This window comes from Tyto alba, unplaced genomic scaffold (genome assembly GCF_018691265.1).
Source record: "Tyto alba isolate M040663 unplaced genomic scaffold, T.alba_DEE_v4.0 Super-Scaffold_5, whole genome shotgun sequence".
Lineage (NCBI taxonomy): Eukaryota > Metazoa > Chordata > Aves > Strigiformes > Tytonidae > Tyto > Tyto alba.
The window spans coordinates 4,987,909-5,010,307 of record NW_024881326.1 but is presented as its reverse complement, the minus strand read 5'-3'; the positions used below and the strand labels follow the sequence as shown (position 1 = coordinate 5,010,307).

Genomic DNA, 22,399 nt, shown 5'->3' with positions numbered 1-22,399 from the left:
AGTATCTGCATTGCAGTTAATAACGGTTGGCTTGGTTAAAAGAACTCATTTGACTTAGTTACTTGTATTCCATATCAAAAAAAAAGATCTGTTACCAAATACATAATAGTGCTTGGTTTTACTACAGTTATTCAGTATGTTCTATGTACATTGGGAACAGTAATTCCACAAGCTTTTCTTTCCAACTCAAAGCACGAAGGGAAAGCTTCTCAGGGAAAAAAGCCAGAAAAATATGTCTTATCTCTATTAAATTCAACGAAGCAATTTTTGAACCACAAGCTATCCTAGAATTATCTAATAGCATAAATCTTAACGCACAACCGGTCTATTATTTGCAATGAAGTGAACAGGTGACCTTTTCGCCCAGGAATTAGTCTCTATTTTCTCAGCATCTGTAACCTGTATATTGCCTCTGCCATCATGTTATGTGATGAAAAACAATGCAGCCTGCACGCTTTCTTGATCCTGAACATTCTGAAATAGTTAGGCATATGACTCATCTTTGAGACTTTAATACCCTCAAGATTAATCATGTTCCTTAAGTTCTGTAGTTTCCACAGAAGGGTGCTCCATGGCCTTGCATGAGAGCTGTGTAATTCAGAATGGACACAGACAATCCTTACCAGAAAATAAAAAAAAAAAAAAAAAAAATTCTTCAGGACATTTTTCTTTACAACTCCATCCTGGAAACATTCCAGTTTCAAGTATATATTTTTGCAGAGTATTATAATGAGTCATTTCTATCACACCCGTGCAAAAGTAACCCCACACCCCCCAAGTACAGGTTCAACCATGAAAACCATGAATTAGGGTGCCATGCTTGTGCCCTGGAATGCGACAGTCCTGCTCAAGCTAAAATACTCTCACTTCAACCAATAAAACCCCTCAAATTCCACCCACAAAACGGTTTTTAGATAAAAAGGCAACAGGTCTGAGAAAAACTTGAGTGCAAGCCATCCCAACATATATTGCATCCCCAAATGCAAAATGAAAGAGCGTCTCTGTCCCAAGTCCTACACTCTATAGACAAACTGAGATGATAAAAGACAGATGTAGAACGATGACTGTCAGTACGTCAGAAGCATTTATGTACCTCACACTCAAAGACTTAGGAGGTGTAGGTGAAGACTGATGACGAGATGCTCCATAACAACAACCAGCTACATCCTTTCTAGTATATGAGAAGCTTGTTTATGTTAAATTCCAGACAAGCAATCATAAAGGACTAAGAAATAACCTTGATCCATTTGCCTATAGGCACAAAGAAAAATCATCCGCCTTCCTGGGGAAAAACGCTTGCATAAATACATACATTTAATAAAGTGTACAGGTTCATGGTTAGAATTTCCAGATGGACTACTACTCCAGAACATGCTGTGGACAGAGGATGGACTCAAAAACAATTTTCTCTGGAGCATCACAGAAGCAGTTGACAGTAAGATGTGACATGCACACAGGTTCCTTCTACACCTACCATCAGAAATAATCTCCGTGATAAATCCTGCACTGAGCTACCGAAATTTCAGTATGGACTGATCCATCCCCTTTTATTAGCGTAAAAATACACTCACGAGTTTAAAATGCCTTGCACCTTTAGAGATGAGATTTTATTCAGTGTGGGCTGATACTTTTCTCTCTAGGATGCAAAGAGATAAGATGTACTTTGCTCACCCCTTCGTAACTATAAAGACTACTATTGCAATAAATAAGTTGGGAGCAGCGAACCATCACCTTCTGCATGACTGAAGGCAGAGATGCTGACTTGGGAATGAAAGTAGTCCTATGCTCTGTCAACAGGCCCGCAAATTCCTGTATTTACAAAGGAGTCATTTCTCTTATAATGGGTAGGGCTTGCAGAAAGGTAAAAGAGAATACGCATCATTTATGACTTCAGAAAACAGATATGTGATTCACTGCTGCCATGATATTTTGCTGCATGGACAGAAATAAAACAACAATAACAATTAAACTTAAAAATGTAAACCTCTGTGCCCAGTTAAAAAGATAAAATATTACAATTTTAGGTACTCTCACTCTCTTTGAAAATTTACATTTTGGGTAAACCATCTGAATTTGGAATAAATAAATGAAACAGAATTTTTGTTTTCCATAAAGAAATCTTCATAAGGAAAAGAAACAGAAATAAGAAGATGGAAGATAAATTAGTTAGTTATATGGAATCCAAGAGACATCTAGTGGTTTGTAGAACACAGTTTTCTCAGAGAGCCTGGTAGATCCTTTTCAGAATTAAGCTGCCTTTTCTATCTTGTTTTCTATCAGTTTGAATGTAAAAAAGGGCAATTTCAAGATCACATGTGAATTTCAGTATTCTAAGAAGTTTTATCCACTTCCACTGAACTTACTACTTAACCTTTTGTAAAGATCTGCATTTATATTTGGTTTCTTGTTCTTGTTATCAAGTGATTTTCCAGCACATTTCTTTATAAAAATTTCATAGTGCAAAGTGGACACATAGGAATTAATCCTTCTACAAATATCCTGAATATCTGAATACATAAGCTGTATCAGTAATTGGTAGTTATAAACTTCTAAGCCAATCATATCAAGATAATTTAAAACATTTAAGAAAATTAACACATGTTCAAAGTGAAAGAATATTTTAGGTTTGTATTTTCATACTGTTCTTTTTGAACTGCGTAATAGCAGAAAAACTAAAAATATTAAAGGATACAATTTTAAGAGAAAACATAAGCCAAAAGATTCACTATATTCCCAGTGCCTCAAATCCAGCATAGACACCACAGAATGTATTTCTGCACTTTAGCAAATGATTCCTATTCCCTTTAAAAAGAAAATGATACTGAACATAAGGATCTGCAAGAAAATTTAAGCTGAATAATTAACTCCACCCTTGACTTAACTATGTGTCAACAATTATTAAATGTTGAGCTACATTTTTTCATTTCTAGTACCCATTTCTATGATTTACTTAAATGGATTCCTTCACAGACAATTTAAAAGAAACTTCATAATAGGCTAAATATCAGAGGTTTCTCTCTTTATGGACATAATTTTAAAATCCAGTATTTCTTCAAACAGACATTTTAGCAAGTAAAGCCTGTAATTCTTTTTAATTAAGGGCTAACTGCTGCACTACCCAGAAACACTTTAATTGCTGAAATATCAAGTAGAAATTGTATTGCCTAAGTAGCACTGGGAAAAGTAAATATTCCCACCTGTTCAAATACACTTTTTAAATATTTTATCCCATGTTTTATTTATACTTAGGTACAGTACCCAGAGCTCTGAAAGAACATTTTATAAACAGATCCTGAGGCCAGAAAATGAAGACAGTAAACAATAATGCACAGTGGTTCTGTAATTGATACACTAAAGTACTAAAAGAAAATCCAGATGTGTACAAAATACCAAGTTACATGACTGCAGCATAGCATTTAATTAGAACTTTGTTTACAAGACAATGGGGAGAATCTAACAGCTGTATAAGGGACAGTGTGCTCCACTCTTCTGTATCAGCCATCACCAATATGGTCTTGTGTTCAAGCAGGTAAAAAAAATTTTCCAGCTCTCACTCATTGCAAGTGAGCAAGACGAAGTTATTTCTGGTATTATTAAAAAAAAATTTAAAAAAAAAGGAAGCACATTTTTTACCACATAAGTACCTTCATATGAAAATGCATGTGTGTGTTTCTTACATAAGGTGCACAGACGTACAAATTTTACTCATAAGGAACTGAATCAGGAGAGATCTGAGCAAAAATTCCAGGGCAGACCTAACAGCTTTTTACCATTAAGAGTCCCACATTCTGAGGTTGGTACCTAAGTAGCTTATTATTTGCAACCCCCAAAGCTTCTGTTAGTGTTATCACTTCCCACTTAATGGCTAAATTAAAAAAGAATGGCTCTGCTCTTCAGACAGAGAAAGGAAAAAAAAATACAGCTAAAATTCAGAGTACTAGTTTACTTGCTATCAAACTTATATTCTCCAAGTTTGAACAAAATCTTCAGAAAAGTGGAACTACAAAAACTTAAGCACTTGCATGTGATAAACCTTATTCACAACTACAAAGTGCGTTTTAAACCAATTGCTTCAATGATTAATTCTTACATGAATCACTAAATTTCCTCATGCTTTTAAAAATTAAGTGCCATTATTAGAAAAGCTGCTCTTTTCTCCCAGTATATAATTCAGATGTTTTCAGTCTTTATTGTTGTTCAATAATTCTGAAAAGCAGTCACAGTTTAAGAGATGTTGTTTGGTAAAACTTTTAGTCTGCAATAAAATTAACAAGGATATTTGTAAGGATAGTCTACCTCTGCATTAATCCCTTTGAATAACATGAGACATCAGCTTGGCAGGTTTTCTAATCTGTTTGTTTCAGCTGTATTTCGCCATTTGCTGTACTAAGGGAAAAGGTTATTTATTAAAAACTAGAAATGAGAATAAACAACTACGTTATTCTTTCAGCAATTGTTTCCTAGACTCCAATATTCTGGCACAAATCCAAATTTTACATGATAGTGCTTAAAAAAAGGAACAAGATACTTCATATAACAATTTAGTCCATGTAATTGATACCTACCATTGCAGTTCTAGATTTGATAAACCAGTCAAATCTGAACTGAGGAGCATTGCGCACACACTGCCTTAGTTCCTCGTACACATTTTCTTTGTCAAAGCCCATCTTGTGTAACATGCATATCAAAAACCTGTCTTCCTCTTCTGTATAATTTTTCCCTTTGTTTGTTCCATACTGAATACGCAACTGATGAAAAGGTGCTTTATACCTTGCAATCTGAAGGCAAAACAAATATAAGGACTATTAAACATACAATACTACATTCAGGATTTATTACACATTAGATTATTCATACATGCTAAACTATATATGCTATGTAAAAAACTAGAACTCCCATCCCCAACTAGTCCTTTTCTGAAGGAATTTGAAAAAAGTCAGCTGCAGAAAAACAGCAGTGATTACTTTGGCATCGAGGGCTTTCTTGATACTGATCCTCCGTTGAATTCTTGCCTCCCCTCGTTCAATTTGAGCCATAATCCTCTCAATGTCCTGTAGTTCATTACAACGTTCCCAGAAAACCGCTAAAAAAGCAAAACATAATTTGTAAAATAAAATCTTTTCCTCTACTCTTACTGTTTTTTGTTCAGTTCAAGTACTTCAGCAAAAAAAGGAATGCAGACTTTGGTTCCATTAAATCTTAAAAGATTTGCTAATGCTTTCCACTATGCTAGCCAAGAAATAAACTTACACAGACCTTTTATTCAATGTCTTTAAAAGTTAACTATCAGCAAAGGTTTAGTAGTAACTGTAACAAAGTTTACATTCAACATAATTAACTGTAGTCATGTAAAACTGAAAAAAAATTACTTTTAAGAAGAGCTTTTCATAACAGTGGTGAAAAAGGTTAGTGTTGCTAGTCTAGCAGTGAAACATTCATATTTCAGTTTTCACTAGCTATGTCTAAGGTCAGAGACTACTTAGTCTGTTATAAAAGCTAGTAATTTGTAGCTTTTCCAGTGACATCTTTTAGCCAACCCAAAATAAATTCAACACTTTGCAGGGAACTCTTGTGAGCTCTTCCTTTTTAAGCTATAACAAGAACACTGCTAAATTTTATGAAGGCAGTTCGTAAAATTAAATCCAAGGATGAAGGAGGAAGGATTCTGTAGAAATTAAAAAGCAATGTGTGAACACAAAAGACAAAGACACAGTGTAGCAGCTAAAATAGCATATATACTCACAGCATAAAGAATCATGTTGCCACTAAAAGGCAACTTCATGATTCCACAAGACCATGTTGTCAATGAAAATTAACTATGCCAAGTTCTAAATTTTGACTAAGGAGGGATAAAGGCAGCTGAAGGCATATTTATATGCTGCAAATTCAACCTTTTTAACAGAATTAAGTTTTCTGAAAAGAATCATCATGTACTTTAAAAAAAAAATAAATATGCTTATACACATCCAAATTCTACATCTCGTAATTTCAAAAGAAATATAAAAATTATATAATAAAATAGCAAAAACAATGGTGATACCACATGATTAAGAAATACATTTTGAAATATCACAAACCTGAATATTCAATGACCTCCTCAGGCGATTTTCCCTCCACCTCACGGGCAATATTGTCTATATCATCACGACCATATTTCTCATTAGCTTTAATAAACTGGTTAAAATCTCTTTTATTCCAATTTGTAAAGCCCTGTAAGCAGCAAGAGATCAGGAAGGCATTACTAGGTAGAAGGGACATATTTTGCAGAATTTTATCTTATGCATGTATCATTTGCTCCAGCTGGCAATGCCTCTGTAATGCCACACAATTCCAGTGGTTAATGGTCTTTCAGGATTTCCATAAACCTGTATTATTCAGGGTTTATTACTGAATCATTAAAAGTCTAACAAGTTATTTTTGTACATGACTCCACATGCATTAGAAAGCTTTTTACTCCTCTTTCTTTTTAAACTTTTTACATGGTATTTCTCTAAAGAAACACAGTCAATGACAAGTAACTGTAATTTTATTTAAGTCACCGTTCAGCAGACACAAGCAACAAATGTCTTGGCAGCATAAGGTACACCACTGCAAGGGTCATTACAAGATCTTAGAGTAGGGCAAGTACCTAAAGCAAGAGCTCCTACTTCAGACATTTAGAAACCTTGAACCAGACAAACAGTTGGATGAAAGTATAAGTACATCAAGAAATGATCCCTAGCCCGAAAAGATGCAATCAAATGACAACTCTATAGCACTGTCAAAGAGAAAATTTGCCATGTACTGAAGAAATTAATCCAAACCTGAACAACAGTTAAGTGAGATGCAATGCACAAAAGCATCATTCAAGAATAAGACATAACGATTTGAAGATAGGGAAAGGAGAAAACATCAAGAACAAACAGACAAGAAAATCATGTGCCTGAACAGCAATTTGTAGTGCATTGAGTTTCCTTCCTCACAGTAATACATTTACAAGGAACTCTGTTAGTCCTCCACCTGAATAAGCTCACTCCACAATTAGATAGTACCTTTACAAGAAGTCTAATATACACAATACAATTATTTCTTTTCAATCATTAACAGCAATAATGACATGCATATCAGCACCAGTTTAAATATTTCCTCTGCTATAAACAGGTGAAATTAGTCAAGTTGTGACCTTGCAGATTTCTTCTCAAGGCACACTACTATGCCCAATTCTTGTACAGAAAATTATCTGAATCAAAAAATCCTGTTACTTGGAGACACACCTTTCTCCTTAACAATTAGTTTTTAATAAGCCTACACAGCAAGTTAACAGTCCAAAAAGACAAAAAATTAGCCAGTGACAGGGATTCAGTCCCAGTATAAAAGGAACATGCCTAACAACCCAACTGGGACAAAAATAACGGATGTCGATAGAGGCTTGTCCTCTCTTATTCAAACACTTTTTGAAATAAAAGCCATTCAAGGTAGATGCATATAGAAGAAACCCACTGACTGTGTTTCTGCATGTACTGCTGAGTAGTGCACCTACTATACAAGTCCTTGCCTCAGAAACATTGCAGGCATTCAAGGAAATACTAGGTGACTAAGATGTAAACTTGTTCAAGGACAGGAAAGGTCCTTCAAAGCAAAGCCAAGCAAAATCATTACAGGTTGTGTGCTTTCTTCCTTCTATAACATCAGTGTAGCTTTCTTGTGCTTATTTATCATTATTAGTATTTATATTCCATACTAGTAAAAAGTATATGATGAAATACTTCAGCTTTTTTCATTTCACCTGTGTTAGAAGCTTTTCCTTCTCTTCAGTTTCCTCAGTATTCAGAGGCATAGACTCATCTATCTTCTTTTGTTCCTCTTTTTGCACCTGAGCTGCATTTGGGAGGTCAGGATTCCTGGGAACCTAAAACCAGGGGTATCAATAAGCAGTAGTGCAGCAATGTTATCAAAGAGACTGTACACTTTTCTATCAACTTTGGTTTACAATTTATAAGCACAGGTTAGATCGCACAGGATTGATGTAGTCCACACCCACTAAGCATTTGTTGTCACAGAACAGAAAAACCAAAACCAAACAGCAACAAAAATCACACCACACCACACTGTGGCTAACCTGAAGAAACCAAGGCACAATAGAAATATTTTTAAAAATAACTACCAGAATATTGTCATCAGTATTTACAAAAATGTTGCAAAACTGAAAATATTATCCTCCAAGAAAAGGTGATATACCAAATACTGTCATTTATCTATGATTGTTCCTGCTTGTCTCAAGCTCTTAACATATAGTTTATCTTCACCTGTAAGTAACAAAAGGGTCCTATTCACTTTAAGAAACTTCAGTGAAAAACACTGCAGAATACATGTCAATGGCAAAATATGCTTTTTCCAACTATTAAGTATTAAAGCGATGATCTGGACGAGTTACCAAATCCGTTTTACCTAGATTCTAAACTTACTACTTAAACCCTTTCTCCCCAAAACAGGACTATATTTTGTCAAATGTATGCTATAATTTTGTTATGCTCTGTACCCACCACTTCTACACACAATGATTGGGGGTATTGAAAGGCAGAGCCTCACCCACTGTCAACTGTCACAGTTCACTGATTTCAGTGGCACTTTTCATTAGCTAAGGATCTGCTCTCCTACAGCCAACAGTTTATAATGTTTTATAACTACAGTGAAATACTAAATTCTGCCAGGTTTATTATAAAGCTATGCACACTTCCAAAGTAAAGACCAGACAACATTATGTAAACAAGGCTTAGCAACATTTCATCAGTCTCTTCCCACATTGACACCAATTTCATATTTGTGACCTTTAAACTATGTATTGCAATTCCATACCACACAACAGAAAACAAGTCAGAAACCAATATCCAGTAAAGATTTTGTAGAACTTACATATTTCTGCAGCAAAAGACCAAAGGAAGAGCTGTTTATAACATCTGGCTAGGCAATTTTATTTACTTTGGTTTAAGTTAAGACTGATACATAAAGCTTGGTCTCTACCTATTTGATAACTTTTGGTATAGTTTATGGCAGTCTTCAGATTTAATAATAAACTCTCTTCAGATGGAAGGTTATACTTCCATTTCAAAGCACAACAAACTTAGTCACACTTTCACCACCAGTAAACAGTCACACTAAGTTTTTAAGAAGTTTTTAAGATAACAAGTATACATGTTTGACCTATCCAGTCCGGCAGATTTTGTTAACAGGACTGAAACACCTCCCCTTTTATATGCATATTGTCAACATTAGCAGTTCTCTCATCCTTATTTGTTGGAATATTAACTGAATAATTTCTTTTCCAAAGCTAATTATACTGCTTTTAATTCTTATCTTAATTCTATCCTGCCATCCACATAAAATTCTTTTTGCTTCAAACTAGAGTCTAAGACACTTTCTGTTTTTCTTAAAAATATATTTTGCTAATATTAATTCTACTATTTCGCAACACCAGTTTCCTATCCATCGCTTTGTGTAAGTTTACGTTGTCCAACACGTTTTATGTGTGATTTCTTCTCGCTGCAATCTGCCATGAAACATGGAGGTTTTCAAAGGAAGTTTCATGTCTGGAAGTTGGAGATCCACTTGACTTAGATAGCCAATACTGGCACAAGTAATCGAAATGAACATCAAAACAGAATCCATATTCACTGCTTATCCAGGAACGCCAGCAGGAAAGAGGGAGAGAGTCAGCTAAGCCATAGTATGAAGAAAAAGGGTAACTCTGTTGTTTGGTTTTCTTTTTGTAGTAGTAATATATTCAGACTTCACCACATCTTTAAGCCTTTTGTATCCCAGCAAAACTCAAGGAAGAATTAATGTCACGTCACTTACCTTCATATCAACAGGAACTCAACTTCATTATTACCTTACTTTCAGCACAAGATATACAAAAGCTAGAACAAAAAAAATCATACCCTGGAAGGTGATTTTATATTAGCCAAAACTTATTTTCTCACCTTAGACCACATATCACAATTTTGTTTTTGAGGAGAAGTATATGAAGCATCAGAATTGCCTTTCTTTTTTCTACTCTATTTTATTGTTAGGAACCCACCACAACACACAAAGCTACACAGATATCAATTTTTTAATGAAGGAATTACAGATTATTTTTTGTGTTTCATGGTGGAACTGAAACAGGAGAATAGAGGTTTTAAGCCATTTCCTTCACAATGAGAAGCTTTTGCAAAAAACAAGACTAGAATGATATATTTTTTAATTGTCATCTCATTTAGCTATTGTCAAGGTTACAGTAAATCTGCAAGAGAAATATGAATACATCTCACTAATTTGAAGAGAAAAAAAAAAAAAGCATTACCTTATATCCTATAGTTTTACGATAATACAGAATTTCTTTTTCCAGAAGTTCAAATAACCGTGGTGGGAAAAACTGGAAATCCTGAATATTTGGTTGTTTTGGAGGTCGTGGAGCCTTCAAACACACACAGATACATTAACATCATATAAGCTTGACTTCTGTGCAATTAAACTGCAATAATCCAGCAGCAGTGGGAACCGATCATTTTGTAAATACAATAATTTTATTACCAGTATAGAGTGAGAGCAGGGGATGAAACATGGGAGAGAAGAACAAAACAACAACATAAAAACCACTCCATACTTGCCAACTTCTTACCTTTGGTACTTTTGGTTCACTAACACGTAGGGCCTCTCTGAAATAAGCATCAACTGCATAATTAGCTTTGCGTTCTCGTTTTGGAGGCTCTATCCATTCCATCATGCTCAGCTACACTCAGAATAGAATAAAAAGATATTAAAGTAACTATATGCAAGTCACAAAGATAATTACTAATGTGGCACCGCAAAACAGGAATGTATTTTTACATTGGAAATCTAATGGTTGTGCTCAATGATTTGGATACTACAACAGAGCTCAAAAATAAGCTAGAAATTATAGCTGATTGTAACACATATTTAAACACCTGAAGGATAATACACAAGTAAGGCAGTGCAGTGGCACAGACGGATCCTTTTACAGTATTCTACTTACTACAGACACCTAAGGTTATGATTCCATCTACCAAAACATAATGGAAGGACTGGGGACTTGGGCTCTGAATTCTATAGTACCTTGTGATATGAATGAATTGCTTTAAATATCATAATTAATAACCTCTACAGAGGCTACAACATGAGCAAAAAAATTAAATTCATTAGCAGCAAAAATTCAGAATATTGATGCTTTGCAAAGATAAGGGAATTCTTCAGTAGCTCCTTTGTTCTCTAGAATAACCTTTATACCCACAACATTTCTCATATGGCCTTTATGCTTGCACCTCTAAACTACAGTCTTAAAGACTTTTAAAAAAAAAAAAAAAAAAAAAAAAAAATCACCTTTTGTTTTTCTCTATAATCTTCACCTTCAAAGTTGTATAAACTCATCTCTGTGTCCATAGTGAAATTTCGTAAGGAGCTCTCCCCCATTTTCTGCAAACGTTCATTCATTTCAGCTGTCTAAAAATACAGGAAGATACTTTTAGGCTCATTCAAGCTGTTTTATCTTTTCTGGGAAAAAAAAAAAACATCTTTCATCATTATTAAAACATTGTCAGTGTCTTTTTCTGCTTTAAACTTTTACTTACATTTTTCTTGTAAGGAGAGATGCCTGTAATGCTTTTCTCTTTTGAACAATCTGACTCCAAAGACTTTCCATTAAACTAAATTTATTATGCTGGGATGTAGCCCTACAACTGTATGATTCAACTTTTAAATTTAAATGAAATTTATGTCCAACTCTTTAGAATCAAAATGGTAGTTGATTCTTCTGCAGAGCTACCCATTCCCTAACACAGTTCCAGAAAGTTTTTGTGTCTATTACATTTGTTGGTATAAAATTTATGTCTTTCTAAAAGCCCACAAAATAAACAGTGCTTAAGGTACAGTGCACACAGTCTAAACTTTGAAAATAATTATGATTCACTAATTCTACTCCTTTAAAACTTACATAGGTTTTAAAACATTTACAAGTAGTAAATTAATAACTGGGCATAAAAATAGATTTACATAATCAGATTTACTTTCCCTTTTGTGCATAGGTATTAAATGTTTGACACATTTCAAATTCTATACGAAACTGTTCTCTAACCTTCTTTTCACCTCTTTCTAAAATAGTGGTTATATCTTCTTCTGTCAGCTCACTATCTTTGGAAGCAAAAACATGCGTGGCTCCATGCCGGATCATCTGCAGCATTTCATCTTTTGCCAGTTTGTTAGACTGCTGGTCTATGAGCCTTCCTAAAATTAGAAGAAATGTTGAAAGTTGTAATACAAGAGTTCTAGCAGGACCATGTAAACAGTGGATTTTTTTAGTTCACTGGCAGAACAAGAAAGAAAAAACAGAAGAACAATACATAAAAAACATTAAATTTCACTTGAAATGAAAATACAGAAATAGAGAATTTCAGGAAAAATAAAAAAAAATACCAACTTTGGATCAATCCATAACAAAGAATGTTTCACATTCAGATAATCCAAATTTTATGTTCAAGATCTTATTCTTACAAAGGTAGTGAACTTTTAACATCAATATCTTATTTCAAGATGAAAAATCAAAGTAATCTGTAATAAACATGAAGAAGTACTTAAGATTTTTAATACTCACTTCACTGATTTCAACTCAAATCTCTGAATATTTTTCCAAAAATTCTAATTTCTGTCCCAAAATTTCACTTATATTATGTCCTCACTTCATAAACATCAAAATTTTGACCACTATCCTTTCAGTAGCCCATTCTTTTAGAAATACAAACAACCTTCAAAACTTAGCTTGAAAACCTTAGTTTTTGACAAACTATTCTTCCAAGAGCTCCTAAACAAAGACGTACAAAGCAGTTTTAATGTTCAATGAATTCATATGTGGTAAGAAGCACTTCTATATAATTATTTTTATCTGTCATGGAACATTTTTTTTTTTTTTTTCATTTTTAACATATCACAAAACCCAAGTAACATTTATTCAGCTGTAATTTGCTTTCCTCATTTAGAGTTTTAGTATAAGTCTATGCCCATGTTATTCAAAAAAACAAAATTTTTTCAAAAATTTCAGCTGAACAAGTGAATAACATATATTATAGTTTCTTAGGTTGATTTACTGTACTGCTATTATATACAAGGCCTGCTTTCTCTCATACGGTACACCTGTACAGTTATTTAACCCATACTTTAAGGGACTGAACAATTCTGTTGCAGACCAACATATATAGCAGTTGATACCTTGTTGTATAACTATAGAGTCCAGTCTCAGTTTTATTTCAGCTCTTTCTACAATCCTCTCTTCAACAGTGTTATCAGTGATTAGTCGAAACACCCGCACTGGTTTCTTTTGACCAATACGATGAGCACGATCCTAACAAACATAAATCAATGAGTGTTCAGCAACATAAACTCACAAGCAGTAGACAGTTAGCTTGCTATATAGCAGAAACAACACACTGAAACTAGCACGTATTTCTTGGTTCCTTGCTTGTTCAAGAGTACACAAAAACATAAAACCAGTATAGTAATACTTACTTTTATGTGGCTACTAATCCTTTCAAGTTTAGGTCACTCTATAGTAACAAATGCACCTACCTCATTGTAAATGTAGATAACAGTGCCTGGACTGCCACTGGGAAGTGGACATACAACAGTACATGCATATATATATATATATATGCATCTGCACTGCTTTCAAACTAATTCTCTCACTTGATGTAAGTATTGGAACTTTGGCATCCCTGGCTTAAGCATATTAGTTCCATGGGCAAAGTCCACACAGCCACAGCTTCAATACTGTAGTTGTCCCATGCTAGTTACATTAAAGCATCAATATGCAACTCACAGAGTACAGGTACAATACACAGCAAATGAGGTTATATGATTAATATGCTCTACTTACTTATAACAAAACTTGTGTTTATTCTCTCTAGAAAACATGAATAAAAAGACTATTTTGTCCTCTTAAAGAAAAGTTAAACAACTGGCCTTTAAGCTGTTAGTATCATGATTTTCTGACTGTCCTTTAACCATGAGTTGTTAAATCTTTTACACTCCTGCATAACATTAATTTCTTCCTGAAAATCCTACTCACAAATCACACTCACCAAGGTTCCAGGAAGTCAGTCTACTATTGGTATTCAGCATGCATATCAAAAGGATAAGTCATTCACAGAAAATACTTGATATAAGTGCATTAAAAAAACCTAAACAAACAAATACAAACCACAGAACAAATATCCCACCCCTTTAATCATGCAAGAAGGATCATGTGATTTTTATTCCACATTAAACAAATTATAGACTTTAATTTTATATATTAACCAGTCAGAAAGATAAGATTTTAGTATGTTTAGCCCAAAGATAAGTTTGTTTTGTTTTTGTTTTTTTTTTCTTTCTGGCATCACCACCAAATGATTTTACACTTATGCAGAAACAAGGTGGGTTGCATAAGCTTCCCAAAAGAGAGAAATATACAGCTGCATGCTTTTAAATCATTGCTACTATTTTGGAAACAGCCCTCTGTTATTCATTTACTGTTGTCATCTGGAAAGACAGAATTAAGAATAATTCTATGGATAACCAATATTGATACAGTATTTTGACAGAAGTAATCTTATTCAGTTATGAAAATAATTGAAACTGATATTTACAGAGAAAAATCTACAGCTTCTTCCACAATTCTGTTCGTGCATTTTTATTCAAATCCTTAGTTTCTTGGTATTAAATACAAAAAGTAAAGAAAAATAACAAAAACACAAGTTCTGGAAACACTTATACAAAATAGAACAATGCCAACTTTAGCAAATGAATGTGTATTAGGGAGTTAACTCACCATGGCCTGCAGATCTACTTGAGGGTTCCAATCTGAATCATAGAGAATAACCACATCAGCAGTTGCCAAATTAATTCCAAGACCTCCAGCTCTAGTACTGAGCATGAAAATGAATTTACTGCTGTTGGGAGCATTAAATGTGTCTATTGCTTCCTAAAAGAAGAATCAAAAAAAAAAAAAAAAAAGTCATTAAAGTATCAGAGTTTTCAAATAAGTTTCCAATACGTTAATGGCTTTTCAATGAAATAACTTTGAAAGTTACAGAATTTTCATAGCAAAACTAATTTTTTAGAGAAGTAAGAAACGGCAGTTTTGCACAGGTGGGAAAATCCATTCTGAGTCCCCAGAATATTACATTTTTCATGTAGTTGAGGAACAAATGAAACCTACTTTACTGTGGACTTTAGTTAAGGAAAACATACCCTCAGAAGCCTTTTTAACATCAAACAACCGTAGCATTTTTACTTTACTTTAAACAATGATGTATCTACTTTTATATATACATGTAAACAACAACTTCTTAATAATTTAATATGTAAAACAAAGACATTTCTTGTTTATACACAATTTTCTCACCTCTCTTTCCTCATGTGGTGTCTGCCCATCAAGTCGGCAGTACTCATATCCACGCCACATGCAATAGTCTTCCAAAATATCCAATAAGCGAGTCATCTGACTAAAAAGTAGAACTCTAGAACCTGACAGAAAAACACACAAGTTTTTGTCGTTGGTTTTATCTTTTCACATTCACTTTATCACAGAGCCTACTATAGAGTATGAGTAAGAATTCATGTGAAATATTCTGTATTATACCTAACTTACTCAAGCAAGCCTTTCTTCTGAAGTTACTTTTCTGGTATTGATTTAAATTCTCCTCAAGACAGATTAATGGATAATTTATACAGAAGAAATACACATCTGAAGGAACAGAACACTTAAAACCATGGTAAGATAATTAGCTGACAACTGATCTGCACAAACAAACTAATCCTCTCATCAGAAATTTTATTAAAGACAGGATAATGGAGGCCGCCTACTTCTCCATATTATTAGCCTTCCTCATCATTCCTGTAAGATTTCCTTTCCTCCATGTGAAATGATTTTCAATGGAAACCTCACTGAAAGTAACAAATGCATTCACTAGAGGAAAGACAAGAATGAATCTATGCAATTTTTTAAAGGTAGTTTTACTTACAACAAGCATTCAGGTCACTATTTTTCATAAAGAGTACTCACCTTGCTCTCTGAGTTTTGCTAGCAGTTTATCCAAAACTAACATTTTACCACTGTTAGTGATGAGGTGCGTGTCAGTGGTGTAAGGAGGGCCCGGCTCGGCACCATCAAATAGGTAAGGATGGTTACAGCATTTCCGCAGCTGCATCAGAATATTCAGCAGACGCATCTTATCCATTTTTCCAGCTGAATTCAGGATATCAATATCTTTCATCAGGATCCTTGTATACCTGAAGTTTTACAGGCAATTTTGAACAACTCTCAGTATTTGTTATTTAAAACCTGAATGAAACCCTGCAGTATACCAATTACTTATTTCTGGATGTGGGAGTTTGCTTTGTTTCTGTAATAATGAGCTATATTATGAAACTTGGTGAAAACGTTTGACTGATAATAAGAATTTATAAATCCATACCTAAACATGAAAGGCACTTTGTCTGTGAGTGACAATAATCTGTCATTTACTGGGTTATCTTTCACTCCCACTTCAGGACTATGAAGTGGATTAAAGATACCATTTATTTGTCTGAAGCTGCTACACTGACCTGGCTCCTTTTCTCACATCTTTTCTGGGTATGTGGCTCCTCAAGGTTTTATTTTAGTTTCAGCTCAGACTTTTACTGGTGCATATATACTTGGATCAAAGGAAACTTAGCAAGCGTATGTTATTTCAAATAAAATTAAGGAAGGAAAAGAAGTTTCTGCTTTCTTCCTTCCAACCCTTTTCATTACCCTTCCTGACCTCTTTGTAACTTGTGCATCTCTTAAAAAAAGCCCCAAAGACAGCTATAAATAGGCTTCTCCATCTGACTGTCTTAATATGCAACTACAAGGAAAAATAAAACAAACCACAACAGTGTGAAGAGCAACCGTGTTCTTTATCAAAAAAAGAATCTTACTTTGATGTAACTCACCATTCCCTCTGCATTTTGCTGAGCCCAAGATAAATTTTTACTTCCTTCTTTGGAGGCAAACTCTTTTCTACTTCAGCTTTTATACGACGTAATAAAAATGGCTTCAATACCTACACAAATTAGGAGTTTTTCCACATATAAATTTATAAAAATGACTGCCTCAAGTAGAAAATTAACAGATTCAATTACCTGATATTTATTCAGAACTAATCAATATCTATTGCTGTCATGGTGACTCCTTCAGAAAAATTCTGCTAATTCTGCAAATTGAAGTTGTCCACCAATAGCTTCAGTTCACACGTAAATATATAACACTATATAAAGACTGCCATATTCAGTTGTTATGCTAAGCTTATAAAATCTATTTATTACTTTTTAGCATAAGGTGTGTTTCATTTCCAGTAGCAACATATACAAAATACACCAACATTTCAAAGATAAGTAATGTATGTTGTACTTCCTTCTGATTTGTTTTGTTACTGTATGATGAAAAATGTCTTCTCATGCACAGTAAAACAAAAGTAAAGGTATGCCTTTATTCAGACTAGCATAACAAGTGTATCAGTATACTACTCACAACAATACATGGTTTCAGAAAGATCTCAAAAGTCTTAATTTTCACTCTTTATGTATAGATTTTGTCTGCTTCAAACAGTAATGTTAAAAAAAGCAGTATCTATAATAGTAAGTTCCATCATGAATATACTGCTGGGCATCTCCATAACTAAATACCATCACATTCATCTTCTCAACTTCAAAATGAAGGGGGAAATAATCTGTTTTTCTTTTTCACACTGTGTATGTTAATGAGGACAAGTGATTATGGCTTTAATTACTTACAGCATGAAGTCTTTCTACAAGTTTCTGATCACCAAGACAATTTTTAGTGTCAAACCATGAGTCAAAATCCTGTTGTGAGAAACAGCACAATTGGTATGAACAGTTTATCATCTGTAATTTTATAGACACATATTGACTCTTTCACTCCAGCTGAGAGTGGCATAAATCCTGAGGCAAATGACTTCTATGAGTGAAAGAAGAATCAGTCTGCAACTCTGTGCCAGCTCCCCAACACATTATAACGTTTAAGTCAGCTGAGTAACTCCACAGACAAAATACTATTACTCTGCTTAATTTACAATGGTTTTCCATGCTCATCACTGCAGTGTTCAAGTTCTTCCCCTTAATGCTTGTATAACAATGGAGCAAGGCGGCAAAAAAAGAAAACGAAAACAGAATCCTTAAGTAAATGAAATGGACAACAAAGCAAAAACAACGGAAACAAGCAATACAAGTACAAGGAAACATTAACAGTAAGAGGAGAAAGATGACTCAAATACTAAATTTTAAAAAGCCTTATGCGTATTTCGATGCTTCACATTCTTCATTCTGCACTGCTTTCCCAAATTTTGTTCCACTTTGTGTATAAAGTATCACATATGCGAATACTGGCCTGAGGCCTTATCTGCAGTAACAGAATGCACTGTTTTAACTAAGTAGAGCAAAAAAAGTAGTCTATAGTTAGGTAAACCACAGAGCTTCTACTGAATCCAGGTCTTTCACATCATATGTCTTACTAGGCTGGTCATCCTCCTCTTCTGAAGATAGCAGTCTGGGAAGCAAAATAACAAGAACAATACTGTACTGCCAAATCTCAACTTACGTCTGCAGAATTGAAGACATCAGGTAAAAGAAAATTGAGCAATGCCCACAGCTCGTGGAGGTTATTCTGTAACGGAGTTCCTGTAAGCAGCAGTCGATTTGTTGTCTTGAACTCACGTACAATCTCTGACAGCTAAAAATACAACAAACAGTTATTGTCATCTTGTACATTTAAGCATAATAATTTGTTTCAGGTTTCAGAAACTGATTAAATGTCCAATAAATTTAAAGACAGTGAGCTACCTATGAAATTCATATTCACCACCCATTAGCTTATGGCTTAGATTTTGAAAAAACACCACACGCAACACTTAAAATCTGCTAAAATCAGATGGAATCTTTTGTGTCTTCAAAGTGTCAAATCATTTTGAGTTTACCTTAGACTTCTCATTCTTTATTCTGTGGGCTTCATCAATTACCAGGTATCTCCAGTTAAATTTTTTGAAGACTGATTTCTCTTTAATTACCATTTCATATGAAGTAACACAAACATCCCATTCACCAGGCATCATAACATCACGGATAAAAGCAGCCTAAAGCAGAACAATGGAATTAATAAACATTTATAAATGTGAACAATTTATACTGAATTCAGTGAAACCTATCTCAGCCAACTTTACTGACGCACTAGCATACCAAAGACAACTCTGAAACATCTTCTCAGTAACTTTTCAGTGACTGAAAGTTACTGTAACAAAAGCCTTCAATCCCTTGTGCTTCAGGCACAGACAGATCATCAGCTGGGGTTAAGCAAAACATACGTTATCAGACTTCAAATTAAAGCAATCTGCAAAGTCAAATCCAAGACTACAGCACTGGAAGGAACTGTCTGACTCACTGGCAGAACCAGCAGTTCCTCTCACAGAATCACTGAATCACTTAGGTCAGAAAAGACCCTTAAGATCACTGAGTCCAACCATTAATGTAACACTACCAAGCCCACCACTAAACCATGTCCCTAAACACTGTGTCTATATGTCTTTTAAATACCTCCAAGGATGGTGATTCAACTACTTTCCTGTGCAGCCTGCTCCACTGTAACCCTTCCAGTGAAGAAATTTTTCCTAATATCCAATCTAAACCTCCCACAACACAACTTGAAGCCATTTCCTCTTGTCCTATCACTTGTGAAAACAACCCCAGTTCCCTCAGCCACTCCACATCAGACTTGCTCTCCAGACCCTTCACCAGCTTTGTTGCCTTCTTTGGATGTGCTCCAGCACCTCAATGTCTCTTCTCTAGTGAGGGGCCCAAAACTGAACACAGTATTCAAGGTACGGCCTCATCAGTGTTGAGTACAGGGGGCTGATCCCTTCCATAATCCTGCTGGCCACACTATTTCTGATACAAGCCAGGATGCAGTTGGCTTTCCTGGCCACACCACTGGCTCATACCCAGCGGGCTGTCGGCCAACACCCCCCAGGTCCTTTTCCCCCAGACAGCTTTCCAGACACTCGTCCCCAAGCCTGCAGCGTTGCGTGGGGCTGTTGTGACCCAAGTGCAGGACCTGGCACTGAGCCTTCTTGATTGAACCTTATACAATTGGCCTCAGCCCATCAATCCAGCCCATCCAGACCCCTCTGAAGAGCCTTCCTACCCTCAAGCAGTAACAGGCAGCCATGCAATGCATATGAGAAGCCACAGAATTAAAAGGAACATATAGTTCGTTGATCCCGTTCAAGCTAGAAAACCACCCTGTACCTATCTTAAAGCCTTCACTATGAAAGATGAAAAGCTCTTCAACAGAATCCTAGTTACAAGGCATGGACATAAGACACAAATAAAGAGTGGGATAAGCCACCTAAAAAAGGTGAAGAAAGAGGCAACAAAGTGTGAGCAATAAAGGCAAATGAATAAAAACTGTCATACACAGAAGAGATCAAAAAAATAGGTAAAAAAATCAAAAAACAACAAAAAAAGAGGTCAGACAGCTGTACTATGATCCCAGTCTATTATTTCACCTACTGATTTGTAATTTTGCCTCATAGTTAGAAGCCTAACATTTTGCATTTTCAGTGCTAATATAGTTAAAGATTACTAAAAAAAATAGCATAATTAAGGAAGTAGCTTAGGGAGAATTCCACATACTCAAATGCTAGGTTTTGACAAGTAATGCACACATCTAATGTGGAACACTTACTCTGGCATCTTTATCTCCAATAAGGCAAACAGCACGTAACGATGGAACCCAGCGTTTGAATTCATTCATCCAATTGTGCAAAGTTGATTTTGGAACCAGGACCATGTGTGGCCCAGGAATGTTTCGGTAATGCTTCAGATAGCCTAATAATGCTATTGTTTGCAGAGTCTTACCAAGACCCTGCATTGAGAAAGAGGAGGGGGGAAAGAAACCTGCTGAAATGAAATATCATACAGAAATAGTTTCAAACAATTTTCCTACTCTATAATTCTGCCACTTAAGTTGTTTAAAGCAAAATACACAGCAAATGTTTGCAATATGATTTCTTTCATTACATTACAATTCCAGCTGTGAAAAACCTGTTGTAGAATGATGCATACTACTGCATAGACATTAAATACTACATACACTTTAATGTTGAATTTTTCTCAGTAATTACCACGAAAATTCCAAAAGATTACTGCTTACCATTTCATCTGCCAGAATGCCATTAACACCATTTTCATACAATGAGATCATCCAGTTCAAACCTCTAACCTGATAATCTCTTAGTGTTCCTCCTTTCACATCTGTAAATGTAAGATTCCTCTAAGTAGAAAAATACTAAGTAGAAAACTTTAATTGCGATCTACTCAGATTGTAATTACATCAAAGCAATCACAAAACTGTCAATACAACACTTACATGAAGGAGACTCCTCAAATCGAATACACACATTAGATGTTTTTCGACTCTCTGACAACAGCTCTTCATCTTCTTCCTGTTCCGTGCGCCTGTGACGATAACTAAAGAAAGAATCCAAGATCCGTGTTTATAGGAAATAAAAGAAACAAATTGTAACAGAAATAATGATTGAACTGCACTGTGTTTGTTCTAGTACCCTGACTAAAATCGTATCATATTAATAAGTTACTCCTTATGGTTCATTCCAGCTTCAATTGGAAAGGCCGATATGAAGCCCTCTTCTCCAGAGCCATATATTCTGACAAGTATCACGAGTTCTCTAAGGTTCCTTTTAATGAGCAACACAGAAATACAAGACACATCAGTGGTGGCCTTTGAATCAATTATCCGATAACTGTACCATTCAGAAGAATCACATATTCAATTTTAAAAAAACATTTTTAAAAATGTATAGAATAGAAAATGCTATTTTGTAAGCATTCCAAAAAAACAGTTGCTTGCTATGACAAGACCCCTCAGAAACAGTACATGCAGTCTCTGCCTGCATTACTGACTGGTATAGACAGACTGGTGGTACAAGGTAATTGGTGCTGAGGACCCAACATCCACACTACATGCACACTGTCTTGCTTTAACTTGGTCTAACCCCACTCTGGCCCCACTGACATGTCCACTAGCAGCTGGAGCACATCAGGTGCATTTCTGGAGTGCATCTTCTAGTTCAGCATCATGCAAAAGAAAGTCAATTCACATGCTCCAAAATCACTCCACAATATGGACCAAAGCATAGAAAGTGGCAAGAATCAGGGAATTTACTTTAAAAGTGCATTCCTGATCCAAGGTCGTACTAACACTGATGGATCAGCATGCATACACCAATCAGCTTTTGAAGAAACTATGATACTCTTAATATTAATACCATTAATAGGAAAA

At 34.9% G+C, this 22,399-nt stretch overlaps 1 protein-coding gene across 2 annotated transcripts in view; it reads right to left on the bottom strand.

The window, feature by feature from the left end:
• SMARCA1 (SWI/SNF related, matrix associated, actin dependent regulator of chromatin, subfamily a, member 1) overlaps positions 1-22,399 on the bottom strand; it is a 35,882-nt gene that overhangs the window by 5,984 nt on the left and 7,499 nt on the right. For both annotated transcript variants that reach the window (XM_042807508.1, XM_009966816.3), the window contains exons 4-22: positions 21,467-21,567; positions 21,251-21,351; positions 20,783-20,962; positions 19,020-19,175; positions 18,644-18,775; positions 17,821-17,889; positions 16,981-17,090; positions 16,070-16,296; positions 15,410-15,531; positions 14,834-14,986; positions 13,237-13,369; positions 12,110-12,258; positions 11,359-11,478; positions 10,640-10,750; positions 10,322-10,435; positions 7,766-7,888; positions 6,078-6,210; positions 4,965-5,083; positions 4,566-4,778 (exon numbers count right to left, since the gene is read on the bottom strand). In XM_042807508.1, coding sequence (XP_042663442.1) covers positions 4,566-4,778; positions 4,965-5,083; positions 6,078-6,210; positions 7,766-7,888; positions 10,322-10,435; positions 10,640-10,750; positions 11,359-11,478; positions 12,110-12,258; positions 13,237-13,369; positions 14,834-14,986; positions 15,410-15,531; positions 16,070-16,296; positions 16,981-17,090; positions 17,821-17,889; positions 18,644-18,775; positions 19,020-19,175; positions 20,783-20,962; positions 21,251-21,351; positions 21,467-21,567 — 2,566 coding nt within the window. The remainder of the gene's footprint in view (positions 1-4,565; positions 4,779-4,964; positions 5,084-6,077; positions 6,211-7,765; positions 7,889-10,321; positions 10,436-10,639; positions 10,751-11,358; positions 11,479-12,109; positions 12,259-13,236; positions 13,370-14,833; positions 14,987-15,409; positions 15,532-16,069; positions 16,297-16,980; positions 17,091-17,820; positions 17,890-18,643; positions 18,776-19,019; positions 19,176-20,782; positions 20,963-21,250; positions 21,352-21,466; positions 21,568-22,399) is intronic.